The sequence below is a fragment of the Dreissena polymorpha genome, chromosome 14, assembly GCF_020536995.1.
Source record: "Dreissena polymorpha isolate Duluth1 chromosome 14, UMN_Dpol_1.0, whole genome shotgun sequence".
Taxonomy (NCBI): domain Eukaryota; kingdom Metazoa; phylum Mollusca; class Bivalvia; order Myida; family Dreissenidae; genus Dreissena; species Dreissena polymorpha.
The window spans coordinates 35,081,243-35,101,514 of NC_068368.1; the positions used below are offsets into that span (position 1 = coordinate 35,081,243).

Sequence of the window (20,272 nt, forward strand, 5' to 3'; positions counted from 1 at the left end):
TCTTTATTTTTGAGTAAAATTCCTAAACATTCACTATTTTATTTTTCCTACTATTAAAACTAAGCCCACTCCATTCTGATTGCCATTTGTTTTTGTTTTTCGCTCACAGACATGTGTTTCTTGAAGTAAACACACTGTGTAATTATTTTCTTTAAATATATTGAACATACTTTGCCTTTTATTATAATTATTTAGACCTCTTACATTTTAAGAACATATTTTTCATACTTTTTTTTAAAACATGTATGTTTATGTCTAAATTGTAGCGTACTGAATCTTGCCTATTCATTTTTATAAGAATACATATTTATATCCGGTTGAATTGACATGTGTTGGACATTGTATTATTTTCTGCTGGTTTAAAAAAATAATGTCTATGTTATAAACAATAATGTAGATATGCATATGTGTACAAAATATCACAACATTAAAAAAAAAAAATACAGACAATCATAAGCACATGAATGCATATGAAACTCAAAACAAGCGTAAACAGTCAAATGCATACGAGATAAAAGATTCAACTAATTATAACTGATATAAACCTAAATTAATTAAGTGCCCTAAATGCAATAAAGCGCCAGTTAAAAGGAAGAATGTTTAATAATTTCAACTTCGATTTTGATTTCTGTGTATATAAACAGCTACTGTATGTACATGTATATACTGTCAAATATACCGACACATAGCTGTGACAAAGTCTAGTTAAAATGAACAATGTTTTATAATTTCATCCTTTATGTTGGTTTTTAACAACAACTGGTGATTGTGTATCATCAAATTACGTCAACCCACACGAACAGCACCAATATGTTCTTTAATTTACTATATTCTATATATGAGACTGCGTAGCTGCTTGATACATATAAATTTCACTTAGCTGTCTTGAGATATCTTTAATGCTGATGTTATCTATATTGACAATGCTTTCTGTCTCTTGCTTTTTATTTTTCTCATGTTTGATTTTGTTCTTTGACTGTTTCTTGCTTTCTTTATTTCATGAATTCATCTTGATGTCTTGTTCACTCACGCTGCTGATATATGTACGTTTATTGTCTTCTTCCTCACATTTTTCGTCACACCCACAGATGCTTCTGAAACTTCTAGTACCTCTGTAGCCATTTCTCTAATAATACCCTTTGTGTGTGAGGAATATGATGCCATACTGTTTGAAAATAGTATACTTTGGAATAAAAAACGAAATAAGTGTTTGTCCTTTTTTAACCGAGTTATGTATATTTCATACCATATTTGTGTTCGTGTCCCGTATTCCATTCTGAACTATAATCGATAATTTTCTATTTAAATATTCAAACACTAAAAAACTTCTAAAACATTGTAATTTTGTTTTCCAGAAAAAAACATGCCCATTCAAGGGAGATCACCCAACTAATGAGATGTTGCCGATTTGTAGAGCGCCTGTCATCAAACGTTGTATACAATATCATTTTGCAATAATTCAATATTTATTCCAAACAATGACATACATTTGTATACGTATACATATTTGTATACGTGTTACACTTTGGTAACAGTCGCATGTCCATGTATAAATACAATTGGTCAGAGTCAAATGTACACATTTGTATACGTATACATATTTGTATACGTGTTACACTTTGGTAACAGTCGCATGTTCATGTATACATACAATTGGTCAGAGTCAAATGTACACATTTGTATACGTATACATATTTGTATACGTGTTACACTTTGGTAACAGTCGCATGTTCATGTATACATACAATTGGTCAGAGTCAAATGTACATGTATTCATACATTTGGCAACAGTCGCATGTTCATATGTATATATACATTTGGTACCAGTGACATGTGCATGTTCATACATTTGGCAACAGTCGCATATATATATATATATATATATATGAACATGCGATCAATCGATTTGGTACGAACGTTCTAGTATGCACTATACCAAGTGTATGTATACATGAACATGCGACTGTTCCCAAATGTATGAACATTATTGGTAACAGTAACATATGCATGTATACATACACTTGGTAGCTGTCGCATGTTCATGTATACATACACTTGGTAACAGTCGCATGTTCATGTATACATGCACTAGGTAACAGTCGCATGTTCATGTATACATACACTTGGTAACAGCCGCATGTTCATGTATACACACAATTGGTAACAGTCGCATGTACATGTATACATACACTTGGTTACAGTCACGCGTTCATGCATACATACATTTGGTAACAGTCACATGTTCATTTATTCATACACTTGGTAACAGTCGCATGTTCATGTATACATACACTTTGTAACAGTCGCATGTTCATGTATACATACACTTGGTAACAGTCGCATGTTGCTGTAGAAATATATTCGGTAACAGTCACATGTACATGTATTCATACACTTGGTAACAATCGCATGTTCATTTATACATACACTCGGTAACAGTCGCTTGTTAATGTAGACATACCTTCGGTAACATTCGCATGTCTCAGAATACATCCATATAACACAATCAAACTTAAATAACACAATAACACACACAACATAAAAAAAAAACATATTCGAAAGTAATCGATCGAAATACAGGCTTCCGAATTAGGAACTAACGTTTTACCAATTCCTTATTCAGATGCCATCGCCGTTCTTAAAGTAACAGTTGCTCTCTGTATGCTGTGTAGCTGACACAGCTATTATTGACAGTTTTTATTTCAATAGATTTACTATCTCCGAAAACGCGTATACTTGCTCTAAGATGCCAAGAGTATATCGTGCGACTTTCAACATTGGCGCGCGATTCAAGGTCGTTGAAACCGACAAATTGACTGGTTATCAGTACTATTTTAGTTAGTGAAACGAGTGCCGGCTTAGCACCGTGGAGACCCATAGGCAGTGAAACTTGTGGGTCCCATATCCAAGGCCCCTAGTCGGTATAGTGCATACTAGAACGTTCGTACCAAATCGATTGATCTAGTTTGAATTAAACTATCAGTGTCAAGGCTGGCAAGACATAACATATTACCTTTTCTAGTCACATAATTTCAAAATACAGTGTTGCCAATACGATATTATAATTATAATATCAAGAATTTAAGAACACCGTCACCGATGATTCACTTGGTAATATATAAGCAAGCCTAATAATATAAATCGGAGCATACACATGATACACTTGATATAAAATTATTAGCTTGGTCAAGTCATTAGATTTGGCTAAGTAAGTAAGCAAAGTGTATATTGTCACGGTATCATAAGTCCCTAACGGTCGCGGGGTCCATAGGCAGTTGCCTACTCTGCCTAACGGGTAATCCGGGACTGAGTGCAACTGGTTTTATTTCCTTATTCAGCCGCGAAAAAAGCACTGGGTTATTAAATGTATTACAAAAAAGAACTAATAAGAAATGTACTGCAATAAATACTTGTTATACCCAACCTACATTTACAGCAATTTGTAGCGTCCTTGCTATTGATTTAATTATGATACGTTAAATACATGTACAGCCATTGGCGCTAGGAAAGTAATGCAACATGTTGTGCTTGAAATAAATAGGAAGTTTCACAGGTGTATGGTTCCTGTATTGCATGCGATAATGTCAAAGTTTCTTCACTTGTGATTGGTGCCATACATGAATTTGCAAAATCATAATTAGATGCCATTATAAAATACAACAGAAACAATAAAACAAAACACAACAGCTTAAACAAGTAGCGACAAATTATGATGCGTTCCTGATAAAGTTGTTAATGCACCTCGAACACACATGAGCCCGCGCATGTTCTCAGTCGGCGCACCTGTCCGAAGCTTCCTGTCTGCTAGGCTATGTCAGACTCACTGCCTTGTTTCTCCTCCTCGTGCAACTTCCGGTCGCAGAACTTGTCGAGTACCGCCCTCGCAAGGGACACACACAGATCAATCAGCTCACCAAACGTGATGGCGGAGAGGCCCAACCACAGACCGAGCTGGCCTCCAATGTCAGATATCAGGTTCTCAGACTGAATAAGGCAGATATCAGATACTTGGATGAGAAACTTAAGATATCAGGTTTATTAAATATTTCTTTTAACATAAAATAAGTTAATTTTAAATTGCGATTGACCCAAATTTCTTAAACTGCAAATGTCACATAAAGCTTTACAAAAATACTATTTTTTATTGATGCCCTTTTAAAAATATTGCAGACTTTTTTAAATATTGAATATAAGAGTGCATGAACAAAAAACGGAAAACATCTCTACCGAAATTTACGTTTCAAGTAAAATTTAAAATGAATGCACGAACTTACTTCGTACGCTTTCTTCTGTTCGACTTTTTTAAGCATCAACCTTGTGTAGAAAACGTCCACTTTCAGTAGGGTTGTATCGCTATAATACATGTGTTATGTTCAGCATAATGCCGTTGGTGTGAAGCCATTATGTATCCTATACAAATTGGCCGAATTAAATACCATACATCTAAAGGCATGCTTCAAACACACATATATAAATATCATACATATACAGCTGAGTATCATATATACATATCTAAACAGTATACATGTTCAGCTATGTATCATGTACACAAATCCAAATAGCTTACATCTACAGCTATGTATCATATACACATATCTAAATAGCTTACATCTACAGCTATGTATCATGTACACATATCTAAATAGCTTACATCTACAGCTATGTATCATAAACACATATCTAAATAGCATACATCTACAGCTATGTATCATATACACATATCTTAATAGCTTACATCTACAGCTATGTATCATGTACACATATCTAAATAGCTTACATCTACAGCTATGTATCGTGTACACATATCTAAATAGCTTACATTTACAGCTATGTATCATATACACGTATCTTTATTCCATACATCTATATACAGTTGTGTAACATGTACACATATCTATATAGCGTACACCTTAGCCATGTATCATGTACACATATCCAATAGCTTACATATACAGCTATGTATCATATACACATATCTAAATAGCTTACATTTACAGCTATGTATCATATACACATATCTAAATAATTACATATACAGCTATGTATCATATACACATATCTAAATAGCTTACATATACAGCTATGTATCATATACACATATCTAAATAGCTTACATATACAGCTATGTATCATATACACATATCAAAATAGCTTTCATATACAGCTATGTATCATATACACATATCTAAATAGCTTACATATACAGCTATGTAACATATACACATATCTAAATAGCTTACATATACAGCTATGTATCAAATACACATATCTAAAAAGCTTACATATACAGCTATGTATCATATACACATATCTAAATAGCTTACATATACAGCTATGTATAATATACACATATCTAAATGCCATACATCTACAGTCATGTATCATATACACATATCTAAATACCTTACATATACAGCTATGTATCATATGAACATATCCAAATAGCTTACATTTACAGCTATGTACCATATACACATATCTAAATAGCTTACATCCACAGCTTATCTCCATAGCTAAGTATCATATACACATATCTAAATAGCTTACATCTACAGCTATGTATCATATACACATATCCAAATAGCTTACATCTACAGCTATGTATCATATACACATATCTAAATAGCTTACATCTACAGCTATGTATAATATACACATATCCAAATAGCTTACATATACAGCTATGTATCATATACACATATCTAAATAGCTTACATATACAGCTATGTATCATATACACATATCTAAATAGCTTTCATATACAGCTATGTATCATATACACATATCTAAATAGCTTACATATACAGCTATGTATCATATACACATATCTAAATAGCTTACATATACAGCTATGTATCATATACACATATCTAAAAAGCTTACACATACAGCTATGTATCATATACACATATCTAAATAGCTTACATATACAGCTATGTATAATATACACATATCTAAATGCCATACATCTACAGTCATGTATCATATACACATATCTAAATACCTTACATATACAGCTATGTATCATATGAACATATCCAAATAGCTTACATTTACAGCTATGTACCATATACACATATCTAAATAGCTTACATCCACAGCTTATCTCCACAGCTAAGTATCATATACACATATCTAAATAGCTTACATCTACAGCTATGTATCATATACACATATCCAAATAGCTTACATCTACAGCTATGTATCATATACACATATCTAAATAGCTTACATCTACAGCTATGTATCATATACACATATCTAAATAGCTTACATCAACAGCTATGTATCATATACACATATCCAAATAGCTTACATCTACAGCTATGTATCATGTACACATATCTATATAGCTTACATCTACAGCTGTGTATCATATACACATATCTATATAGCTTGCATCTACAGCTATGTATCATATACACATATCTAAATAGCTTACATCAACAGCTATGTATCATATACACATATCCAAATAGCTTACATCTACAGCTATGTATCATATACACATATCTATATAGCTTACATCTACAGCTATGTATCATATACACATATGTAAATAGCTTACATCTACAGCTATGTATCATATACACATATCCAAATAGCTTACATCTACAGCTATGTATCATGTACACATATCTATATAGCTTACATCTACAGCTGTGTATCATATACACATATCTATATAGCTTGCATCTACAGCTATGTATCATATACACATATCTAAATAGCTTACATCAACAGCTATGTATCATATACACATATCCAAATAGCTTACATCTACAGCTATGTATCATATACACATATCTATATAGCTTACATCTACAGCTATGTATCATATACACATATCTAAATAGCTTACATCTACAGCTATGTATCATATACACATATCTAAATAGCTTACATCTACAGCTATGTATCATATACACATATCTTAATAGCTTACATCTACAGCCATGTATCATATACACATATCCAAATAGCATACATCTACAGCTATGTATTATATACACATATCTAAATAGCTTACATATACAGCTATGTATCATATACACATATCTTAATAGCTTACATCTACAGCCATGTATCATATACACATATCCAATAGCTTACATATACAGCTGTGTATCATATACACATATCCAAATAGCTTACATCTACAGCTATGTATCATATACACATATCTAAATAGCTTACATCTACAGCTATGTATCATATACACATAACTAAATATCATAAACGTTCAGTTATGTACCATATACACATATCTAAATAGCTTATATCTACAACTATATATCATATACACATATCAACATACCATACATGTACAGCTATGTATGATATACACATATCGAAAAAGCTTACATCTACAACTATGCATCATATGCACATATTTAAATATCATACACGTTCAGCAATGTATCATATTCACATATCTAAAAAAACATACATCTACAGCTATGAATCATACACACATATCGAAATGGCTTACATCTACAGCTATGTATCATATACACAATTTTAAATACCATACATCTACAGCTATGTATAATTTACAAATATCTATATACCATACACGTTCAGCTATGTATCATATACACATATCTAAATATAATTCACGTTCAGCTTTGTACCATGTACTAATATCTAAATAGCTAACATCTACAGCTATATAACATAACGTTCAGCTATGTATCATATACACATATCTAAACAACATACACGTACAGCTTTTTATCATGTAGACATATCTAAAGATCATACACGTTCAGCTATGTGTCATTAACATATATGAAATAGCTTTCATCTACAGCTATATATCATATACACATATCTAAATAACATCCACGTACACTTATGTATAATATGCACATATCAAAATATCATATATATACAGCTATGCATCATATACACATATATAAAAAACAAACACCTTAAGCTATATATCATATACACATATCTAAATAGCTTACATCTACAGCTATATATCATATACACATATCTAAATAGCTTTCATCTACAGCTTTGTATCATATACACATTTCTTTATATCATACACGTACAGTAATGTATCATATACATGGACACATATCTAAATAATTAACATACATCTCCATTTGTGTATCATAAAACATACTTAAATAGTAAATATCATTCATATCCATTTACATACTTGATAACATATAAATAAATGCTGCAGCTATGTATATTATACATATATTTAATTACCATAAACCAACAGCTATGTTTCATATACAAACATCTAAATACTGTACATCTACAACTATACATCATATCCACATATCTAAATACAATACATCTACATCTTCTTATCATATACGCATATCTAAATACCTTACACGTAGAGCTATTTATCATTTACACAGAACTAAGTACCATCAATTCCAGGTTTATACATCATATACACATACATGGTTTATAGGGACCTTATTATCCCCACGCTTTTTGAAAAAAAGGTGGGGATATTGTGGTGATCTCCGCCGTCCGTCCGTCCGTCTATCCGTCTGTCCGTCCGTCTGTCCGTCCGTCCTGGCCACTATCTCCTCCTACACTAAAAGCACTAGAACCTTGAAATTTACACACATGGTAGCTATGAGCATATGTGCGACCCTGCACTATTTGGAATTTTGATCTGACCCCTGGGTCAAAAGTTATAGGGGTTGGGGTGGGGCCGCGTCAGAAATTATCACTCATTTTTTTAGGTTATTTTACATTTACTTCTTTATTTCTACACCGATTCACTTCAAATTGATACTGGACCTCACCTATGACAATACGGTCAATCTCAACCATGCATGGCCCCATTCCCAACCCTGGGGCGCCCCGCCCACATAGGCCACACCCACCAAAAATTTCCATTTACTATAATTTTTTCATTTCTACACGGATTCACTTCAAATTGATACTGAACTTTTGTTATGACATTAGGGTCAATCTCAACTATGCATGGCCCCAATCCCAACCCTGGGGCGCCCGCCCACATAGGCCACACCCACCAAAAAATTCCATTTACTATAATTTTTTCATTTCTACACGGATTCACTTCAAATTGATACTGAACTTCTCTTATGACATTAGGGGTCAATCTCAACTATGCATGGCCCCATAACCAACCCTGGGGCCCCGCCCACATAGACCACACCCACCCAAAATTGCCTTTACTATAATTTCTTCATTTCTACACCGATTCACTTCAAATTGATATTGAACTTCTCTTATGACAATACAGTCAATCTCAACTATGCATGGCCCCATTACCAACCCTGGGGCGCCCCGCCCACATAGACCACACCCACCCAAAATTGCCTTTTACTATAATTTCTTCATTTCTACACCGATTCACTTCAAATTGATACTGAACCTCTCTTATGACAATACGGTCAATCTCAACTATGCATGGCCCCATTACCAACCCTGGGGCGCCCTGCCCACATATGTCACACCCACCCAAAATTGCCTTTTACTATAACTTCTTCATTTCTACACCAATTCACTTCTAATTGATGATGAACTTCTCTTATGACAATACGGTCAATCTCAGCAATGCATTGCCCCATTACCAACCCTGGGGCACACCTAGGTCAAACATTCGGCGTGGGGATACGCGTCGGCCTCTGCCGCGCCATTTCTAGTTTTTTTTTAACTTGACAATTAACATTGCTCACGAGCTAGACACTTGACATTTTAAAATAAATATCATATCTACTCATCTCTAGATAATACTTCCTAGCTTTATACCATACCTGAAATATATAAAGGATATTGGTTTACTTTCGGGGTCTTTATCATTAATTAATTTCCAAAGTTGAGTTATAAAATTAATATGTTCACAAGAGTTAACTGTCATGATATTTCCCAGATAATGTTTAATAATTAATAATTAAGCTTTAAATAGCTTATTTCCTCTTTGTAAAATATAACAAGTCGTAAGATATAACAATTCGTAAGATATACGTTTCCAAGCTAAGCATAATACATGTTTATACATTGTAAATTAGCAATATCAAACATATCTTACGAATTGTCGAAAGTTACACCTAGATATAATTAAATGCTGTCAATGCTAGAAATAACCCATATCCAGCTTAACACAGTGCATAACTAGCTGGATTTCACTCACTCCAAGCTCGCTGTAATGAATTGCTGGATAGATATAAAGTGTCCCGCACCCGCTATACATCACACCTTACCAGCACGTTACCACGCATTACTTGATAGATATCTCACTTTGCGTGATTGATACTACATCACAAGTTCATACCATTTAACCTTGCTATTTCTGAACTTATATCAAACATAACTTATAAGGTTTTATACCTGTCCTGTCGTTGTTCTTTGTCCATGAAATAGCTTGACGTTTTAGATATCTTGCAATCCAGATAATCCTGAAGAACGCAAAAGATATGTATTTCTTGTGAATATAAGTGTTCCTTTTATATATTGCAAAAGTGTAATAAAAGTTAAATCTAAAAAAAGAAGTGGCCCATGTGGAGGTTTGCTATAGTCATCTTATATCGAGGAAGGTTTGCTTTTTGCAGTTCTACCGATGTCAATGATTAATTTAATTTTCTAGTATTTCCCATGTAAACGTTTGACATTCTAATCTATGTGACGGTTTGTCATTCCTGTATAACATGCGGGAAGATTTGGTTTTACTTAACGACTCATGCTATTCCAGTAAAACCTATGTAATGGTTTGCTTTTTCAGTAGACTCCTATGTGTGGTTTGCTATTCCATAAGATCAAATATGTAAATGTTTGCAATTCCAATCGCACCTTTGTAAAGGTTTGCTATAACAGTCGAACCTATGTAAAGTTTTGCTATAACACTACAACCTATGTGACGGTTAGCTATTGTAGTAGAACCTATGTAAAGGTTTGGTATTTCAGTAGAACCTATGAAAAGGTTTGCTATTTCAGTAGAACCTATGAAAAGGTTTGCTATTTCAATAGAACAGATGTGAATGTTTACTATATCAATAGAACATATTTGAAGGTTTGCTTTACCAATATAACCTATGTTAACAAAGTGCAAAAGTGTAATAAAAGTTAAATCTAAAAAAAGAAGTGGCCCATGTGGAGGTTTTCTATAGTCATCTTATATCGAGGAAGGTTTGCTTTTTGCAGTTCTACCGATGTCAATGATTAATTTAATTTTCTAGTATTTCCCATGTAAACGTTTGACTTTCTAATCTATGTGACGGTTTGTCACCTTGTAAAGGTTTGCTATTTCACTATAACCAATGTGAAGGTTTGCTATTGCTTTTTTACCTCGTAGTTTTCGGAAGGCCACTGTGACATGGACGTGATCAGGGAGTACACGGTGTCGCTGTGCAAAAACACAAAAGCATAAGATGATTTCTATTTATTAAATAAATGACGATATGTCTTTGTTTACCGGTCAATAATCAACGATTTGAGCATCTGCTGAGGCGTACCAACCGCGAGGACTCTTTGTTAGTAGCAATGGATCAGAACTGCTGTTGTTTATTTGCCGATAAACAGAGAACATTCGAATATTATTTCAATTCTTACTGGATCTTATAAATGTCTAAGCAATTAAAAACCGTTATGGTTTTATTGTGCAATTCGGTTCAAATATATGTTTTCATTGTCAATGATAAGTTAAACAACACTATGCTTGCTCTTTGTCAACGAAATCTCCACGCATATCGTATTTTATAAAAGAACATGTATATTAAATATGAGTTCGGTTTAAAAATGTAGGAATTTTGCGGAGATATCCCACAAATATTATAATCAAAATTGAAAGATAGTTGTAAAATCAGTTCTATTTTATTTTAAGTTGCATTCAACATAATTGTTCCTTAATTATCAAGTTTATTTGTTTTTGTAAATCTTATACTTCAATGCTCAGTGATTCATAATCATATATGCATATATACCGTGTACAACATTCAGGCAGTATTAGTTCACACTTACTACTTCAAGACATTCGGCGTTCATTTATTTCATAACCAACGAACAAAAAATACTTCATCAACGAACAGTGGTCAGAGCAGCGCATTAACGACTTAGACCGGTGGTACATAGCATTTCAGCGTTACACGATTTCTCTTTTATAATTGACATCGCTCATTTACAGTGAACAGTTTATTATGTAGAGACATGCAAGGGAAAGATTAATTTTACTAGCACATCTTTGGATGTGACGAATGTTACAACTCTAAACAAATGCATTACCTGTAATATCAATGCAGTGTTCAATAATAAATGTAATGTACTCAACTTTTAATTGTTATTGGTTTGTTCGTGTATGTTTTTCTTCAATATGTGGTATTTAGTTTATTAACCGAACAAATAGAAAGCAAATGCAACGACGCTAATTGGGAAGAAAGCCGAACATGCCTTGTAAAAGCACATATGTACGCTCCAACGCATACGGTAATCGTAGCCACGATGATGAGGATGATGATGATGATGATGATGATGATGATGATGATGATGATGATGATGATGATGATGATGATGATGATGATGATGATGATGATGATGATGATGATGATGATGATGATGATGATGATGATGATGTGTTGACAAGTTTGCTCACGTTGATGTCTTGACGTGCTTACGTCGACACGAAATTACGCAGGCCGTGAATGATGTAAATTCCCTGAGCTTATTATTTTTAATCATTTTAAGCTAATTGTGTAGTACCTATATTATTGTACAGCTAACTGTCACTTACTCACAAGGTGTCGGACACCTCCCGTTGCAGCTTTCCACGACTGCCTCCGTAACTGTGGACACGCACGTTGCTGTGAATGAAATGTTATGTATATGAAGATGAATCGCCCACGAAACAGAATGTGCATGTATTTACTAGTTAAACTAGTTAAGGAATACCGAATGCATCGTAATATATAGTACATTTCGATCCGGACCAACCAGACCACGCCTGCACGATGCCAAAATAAGGGTGGTTGATTCAGCACATTTAACTTACAATCGTTTCCGGACATTGAGCAGACTTTCTCGCCAGGTGGCACGTAGAAGATGGAGGTTGCGCATGCGCACTGTTCCAGTAAGGCGGCCTGGATACATGACTTGAGGCAAGTCTCTTTGGTGTAGGCGGTTCCGAAGTCACGAGCATACATGTCCACCACGCCTTGGCCGCTCGTGCCGCAGTCAGCGTGGGGCGGGGGGAGGCGCTTATACTCGGTCTGGTGAGGATCACAGAGAGGTTTAAACATTTACAACTATAAACATCTTACAAACGATGATATAACGGAACAGTCTAATTACAAACTCAAACGATATCAAAATAACTCCAATATACAATTCTGCTCAACAACTGGTTGTGTGTTAGTTAATGGGTTTTTTCAACATATTCTTATGAAGGCATCTACAGACGCTGCATGTTTATGGCGGACACGTGTTACCTTGTCCAACCCGATGGAAGTCTTCATCCCCGGCGGGAGCGACAGTCCCGCGTCTTCCGGTATGGGGTAGGTTCCCCGCTCATGGATCACGATCTTCACCCCGGCGTCCTGAGCCAGGGCCGGCACGTACTGCCCCTGTTCTATGTTCAGCTCCAGAGTAAGGCCTGCATAAACAATATAAATTAACTTTATTATTCGACTTTAGTATGTGGATCAATAACATACCCCTGACACCAACCCATGTAGGGACCCGCACTATATAAACACTTACTGTGGTACATATTCTATTAAAAAGCAAACACCTTTAAGAATCCACGCACTGCTAATGCGCTTTCTATTGTTTGAGTACAAGCAAACTCCCTTGAGAGGCCCCGCACTGCTATTAAACAAACTATGATAAATGCTCATGCACAAACACGCACCCATGAGTGGACCCGGGTAGTTCATTGCCAGTGGATCTTGACCGTTGTCGAAAGCATTGAAGGTGTAGCAGTTGCCATACATGTTGTTGCGAACGTAGGTGAAGTTGCTGAAAATAAAATTTAAGGTGACCAATATTGGTTTAATTGGGTTCATGTGATTATTTGAAATAGGTCTAAATACACTAAAAGCAAAAGACATAACGAGTTGATGACAAATTACCTGCTAGCATTATATTTCGGATTGAATGCACCTTGGTGACCTACAGGCATACGCCATCTTGATTTAATGACACTGTGCATAAATTGAGCCTCGTTCTGCGAAACCGGAGCTGTATGCATGTGCACCCGCAAAGGCTAATAAGGGACGACACGTGTCGCTTTCTTAGCAAAAATCATGTCTAGGCGGAAAGTGTCGTCTCTTTTTAGCCTTTGCAGGTTGCACATGCTAATCTGGGACGACGCTTTTCGCTCATGCATTAAGCCCAGTTTTCCCAGATCGAGCCTCATTGCTTCATTGGAAATACAAATAGATGATGGGGGGGGGGGGGGGGTCGGACACATGCACTTATTTTACAGATAACCGTTTTTGCCCAAGTGTGTGTGTGGCGCATAGCGACTTACTCCGGCGAGCAGGCCATGCCCTGCCATGTGACTTACTACGGCGAGCAGGCCATGCCCTGCCATGTGACTTACTATGGCGAGCAGGCCATGTCCTGCCATGTGACTTACTCCGGCGAGCAGGCCATGCCCTGCCATGTTACTTACTCCGGCGAGCAGGCAATGCCCTGCCATGTGACTAACTACGACGAGCAAGCCATGCCCTGCCATGTGACTTACTACGGCGAGCAGGCCATGCCCTGTCATGTGACTTAATACAGCGAACAGGCCATGCCCTACCATGTGACTTACTCCGGCGAGCATGTCATGCCCTGCAATGTGACTTACTCCGGTGTGCAGGCCATGCCCTGCCATGTGACTTACTCCGGCGAGCAGGCCATGCCCTGCCAGGTGCACGAGATGATCATGTCCTCGCTCTGGTGTCCGTACGTCCGCAGCTCCTCGCCGCTCATGTTGGCCGCCACGTCCGAGTACGCCAGGATTGCCACGTGACTGTCGTCCATGGAGCGGTAGAAATCCTCTGCCATTTCCGTGTTATTGCGTAGCACGTTCCACTTGTTGAAGTCGTTCTTCTGCATCAGCGACGATATTTCGTTATCGCTCACGTTGCCGTCGCGTGAATTTTCTGAAGAAAAAGAAGAACTCTGGGTACTCAAAAAAGCAATGCAGATAGAACTAGTCTTGTGGTGATTTCACTCACAGTGCCGAAAGTTACATAATCATTGTCAATCTGTTCAGTTTGTTCGAACACAGGCCCATAACTAAATGCGAAAATTTCATATGTCATGCCATACAAATACAAACTCAAGTCTCCACGAAAATGAGAAATTAAGCAAAAGTGAAGTTCGAAAATTACAATACTGAATATTTATTGTAAATCAGCAAATCCATAAATCGTACAGTTTTCATTTAAGTAAGTAATGGTGGTTGAATAAAATCGAATCTTGGCAAATGTTCGGGAGGTTGGTGGGAAGCTTACGCCGTTTTCGCTCCCCTCTATATCACTAATATGTTTAGATACGTAAAGTATGATTTACATATTAACATGTATGAACAAAACAGAAAATGTTGTAACATTAAAAGAAAGAATCCAAATCATTATCAGGTCTACATTTCATGAACAGAGCGCAAAATCATACACATTTAAACAAGATGTGTATTTTGAAGACGTCTGAGTGATGAGTTTTTACAAAATTCATTGAGTATAAGCGTCGTTGAAAAGGGGAAGTACAAAAAATATAGAAGAGCAGCAAGACACAGACCCAACATACTCAGTACAATACAGAGGCTTTAGTGGAGCTGATATTATTTGTCTTTGAATGCCTGAATGTCTGGGACACAAAAACCTTAGGGTAAATTTCGGGTAAAATAGGAGACTGTAGCCATGTTATTGATTGTGAAAATAGTCGTCTTGTCAGTGTGTATTTAAATTTTTAGTTCAGCCATTGACAAAACTAATATTACAACTTCGCGAATGTTGCTCTATAGTACGCGTTTGGTAAAGCTCAGTGAAATTGTACCGGTTTGTGATGAGTTTTATTGATCATAATCAGCTGTCAGGACTAAACACCTCGTGCCCCCCCCCCCCCCCCCACTTCCTCCCATCATAGTTCCATTAGTAAATCGACGTCTGTGGATAATCTATCGCACCCAGCTGACATGGCAATATCGAGCGACTTTATATGATGTGTCCACAGCGGTATTTACATATCGTCATAGCTATTCAACTGCGTATAATTGGTTTCGAAATGTTTAATTGAAATATATGATTTGCGACTGAAGCTGAATTATATTCATTAGTTTTATATACAACTCGCTGATTGCTTTGGACAATAATATGGGAAGAGTTGATATCACAAACAAATGAAGCTTTTGTATAAGGCTCCGCTTCATTTATGTTTTAATTACTATTACTGATAGAATCAATGTTAAGGATCAGATCCTCCCATTAGAAACACGTCGTTCTATTTATTTAGAGACGACTGGGAAACATTAATGATAACATTTTTGTTGATGTCTAAAAGAGATGATAAGTCAGAAAACTATATAATATTTAGACACTATAATGCCATTTATAACACATTGTGATTTTTCAGGGAGAATGATGGTCCCACAAATGGATGATGGATCGTCATCAATTTTTTTTTAGACGAACCTTAAAACGCTATATACAATTATGTAAACACGTGATATTTATTGTAACTGACAGATAAACCAATAAATTATTTGCTTCCATTGCTTAGACAGTTGCGCGATGTGTCACAATGATCATTACTGAGCGGTTTTCAACCAAAGACTCAACCAACGGCGTAATTTGTATATCACGCACGTGAGACACTTCTTTCAAAAATAACTGAAATCGGACTGTGTTGACAAATTGTATATTCAATTCCTGCAATTTAGTCGTAATATACTACAATATTATACATTCCAAATTATAAAACAATTAGCGTATTTAGTTTATGTTAAAAGTGTTAAAATGAAAATTAAAGTGTTTAAGATGTTATCGATTTAAATGGCTTAACGGTCAATGACGCGTTTTTTGCGTTTACAAAAGCCAAATGATAGACACGAATCAGAAGCCAAACAGTTACATGCTTGAAAAATTCTTTCAAATGATGAAACCTGTATCCAACTAAATATTAAAAATAGGTTTATTGCTACCACGACATACTTTACTCAAAGTTATGACGTACACGTAGACTTTATTTTTTTATATAAAATAAGTATTCTTTCTATTATGCTTTTAAACGCCTGGATAAGTCCAGGCGTCTGCTTTCCTACCTCTAAGTTATTGCAAGCGATTGCCCTTGTAGTCTTCATAGGGCATGTCTTCCTAACACCAATCTCGCAAATACGTTCGTACTTGTAGTCGTCATAATGCATACAGTCGTACCTACAAGTTCGCCTATATGGTCGTCCAAGTATAGCCGTCATAGAGCATGTGATTCTTCCTGCAATGAGGGCGCTCTGAAATCTTCATAAAGCATGTCGTCTTACCTGTCATTTCGTTCATGAGATCGTTCTTATAGTCGTCGTAGATCATGTCGTCTTTGCCGAGTGTGAACACCGCGCTCTTCTCCTGGAAAGGACCCATCCACATGTTGTCCTTCTTTAGCGGGTTGATGTTGCAGATGGTGACACTCGGGAACTGCAGTACCGGAACCGCATTCACCTCTATCGACAGCTCCACTGGCCACCTGTCAGCGACACACGGGGAATACATGCTCAGCAATAAAGACATGATAAGCAATGGTTAAATTGGAGGTACCTTCAGCTTTACTTGTACATGTACATGTGTATGTATTTTAAATAAGAAATACATTGAACTATCAATCGGATTTTTACTTAATGTATGCAGTCCGCACAGGGTGATATGGGATGACATTTTCCGCTTGTTTTTTTTTTATATATTTTTCATTCAAAGGGAGTACTTTTTTTAGCAAAAATCCAAGTTTGTGGGATAATATCGCCCTGATTACTCTGTGCGGACTACACAGGCTGTACTGGGACGACACATTTTCCACACATGCCTTTAGCCCTGTTCTCTCAGAGGGCGGCTAACATTTGAACGTGTTGCTCTTACCGGAAGTATTTCTGGAAGAGCCACGTGATCTGCAGGGCGAGCATGGCGGTCATGAACACGCACGTGAAGGCCCATATGACGCGCTTCAGGCGGAAGTCTGCCTTGTGGATCTTGGTGAGCGCCGTGAAGCTCGTTTCCTCGCAGAACTCGCTGTAGATCTGGCTCGCTGATTTCCCCATCCATCGTCTCGCAGCGATCTTGCCCGCTGCATCAGCTATCCGAAAAAACAGTCCGCGCTGGATGTGTTGACCATTATGTAGGTAAATCCGAGCATGTTAGTGAGAATAGGGAGTTGAGTGCATGTGCATGTGCATGGTCTGACCAGACGACATAGTCAGCCTGTGTGCCGTGCAAGGTCTGAGACCAGACGACATTGTAAGCCTGTGAACCGTGCAAGGTCTGAGACCAGACGACACTGTCAGCCTGTACGCCGTGCAAGGTCTGATACCAGACGACATTTTCAGCCTGTGACTCGTACAAGGTCTGAGACCAGACCAGACGACAAAGTCAGCCTGTGCGCTGTGAAAGGTCTGAGACCAGACGACATAGTCAGCCTGTGAACCGTGCAAGGTCTGATACCAGACGACATTGTCAGCCTGTGCGCCATGCAAGGTCTGATACCAGACGACATTTTCAGCCTGTGAACCGTGCAAGGTCTGATACCAGAAAACATAGTCAGCCTATGAAACGTGCAAGGTCTGATATCAGACGACACTGTCAGCCTGTGACTCGTACAAGGTTTGAGACCAGACGACATAGTCAGCCTGTGCGCTGTGAAAGGTCTGAGACCAGACGACATTGTCAGCCTGTGCGCTGTGAAAGGTCTGAGACCAGACGACATTGTAAGCCTGTGCGCGTGCAAGGTCTGATACCAGACGACATTTTCAGCCTGTGAACCGTGCAAGGTCTGATACCAGACGACACTGTCAGCCTGTGACTCGTACAAGATTTGAGACCAGACGACATAGTCAGCCTGTGCGCTGTGAAAGGTCTGAGACCAGACGACATTGTCAGCCTGTGCGCTGTGAAAGGTCTGATACCAGACGACACTGTCAGCCTGTGCGCCGTGCAAGGTCTAATACCAGACGACATTAATGTTATGACGACGGATGTCATAAAATGGAATGCAAGCTTCTTTTATTGAAATCGTTCCCTTAACATTTGATTATTCTTTTTTCGAAAATATGCTGCAACAAATGCATTAATTTATGACAATTAGTCATACGTACTTGTGCCATTAAGAACCGTTTTATCGGCGGTTATAGCCGCCGAAAACGTCACATTGTACGTTATAATGATTTAATTGAGAACAGCATGCGCTTCGTAAAAACGAGTACATATGTCTTTACATATAAAAAAAAACAGATAGTATATCCATACATGAATTGCAGTGTTTGGGGAATTAAAAAGCACACATCCCCCAACGGAAATGATTAGCTACTAAAAGTTTTCTCAGGATGGTGTCGCTTAACTTTCATGTGACGTTTTAACATATACAATGAAATAAATTAACAGAGTGGAGTGTTTAAATAGAACGTTATTTACATGTTAGGCGTTTTGAACTGGTAGGCTTTTATGATAATACGAAATGAATGAAAACTGAAAATATGCTATGTTTTTTGTGAATGGAAGTTTGTTATCAAAAATCCAAATATATAATTCTGATGGAAAAAGAGATCAATGATAGATTATTTGCTGGCGGCAAATATATATAAATTGATATTTGCTTGCATCAAACAGCATGATTCTACTTTAATTGAAAACCTTTGATTTGAATATCATAAAAAATATCAGTAAAAATCTAGATGTTTCTGTAATCTTAAGCATGGTTCGTGATCAGAGGAAATATACATTTAATAATTGTATCTCATTACACACGAAATAGAAACTGACACAGTACAGATATTATAACTGTCTTGTTTTGCTGTATTTATTACAACTTAAAGCGAGTTGTGTTCATAGTGTTACTGGTATATTATAAATGATACTCCAAACATCAAATAGTGTTCATGATAAGTCAATAAATGTTGATTTTTTTTCAAACATTTTTTTAATACGCCCGTTAATCCCACGTATAAAAAATAATTTTGCAGGCTTCGATGTTAAGGCAGAATCATTTAAATGCCTTTATGATTGAGCATCTTTTAAACTTCCATACTGTATCTTACATTAAAGAATTAAAGTTACTGAGATGATATCATAGTATCCATTGAACAATGTAG

At 36.5% G+C, this 20,272-nt stretch overlaps 1 protein-coding gene across 1 annotated transcript in view; it reads right to left on the reverse strand.

The window, feature by feature from the left end:
- Positions 1-1,540: 1,540 nt before the first annotated feature.
- LOC127857285 (amiloride-sensitive sodium channel subunit beta-2-like) overlaps positions 1,541-20,272 on the reverse strand; it is a 26,555-nt gene continuing 7,823 nt past the window's right edge. Inside the window, exons 3-13 of the mRNA XM_052393697.1 lie at positions 18,051-18,264; positions 17,465-17,664; positions 14,828-15,089; positions 13,847-13,953; positions 13,425-13,588; positions 12,989-13,205; positions 12,731-12,800; positions 11,293-11,350; positions 10,339-10,406; positions 4,275-4,353; positions 1,541-3,984 (exon numbers count right to left, since the gene is read on the reverse strand). Of these exons, the coding sequence (XP_052249657.1) occupies positions 3,805-3,984; positions 4,275-4,353; positions 10,339-10,406; positions 11,293-11,350; positions 12,731-12,800; positions 12,989-13,205; positions 13,425-13,588; positions 13,847-13,953; positions 14,828-15,089; positions 17,465-17,664; positions 18,051-18,264 (1,619 nt within the window). The 3' untranslated portion in view covers positions 1,541-3,804. The remainder of the gene's footprint in view (positions 3,985-4,274; positions 4,354-10,338; positions 10,407-11,292; positions 11,351-12,730; positions 12,801-12,988; positions 13,206-13,424; positions 13,589-13,846; positions 13,954-14,827; positions 15,090-17,464; positions 17,665-18,050; positions 18,265-20,272) is intronic.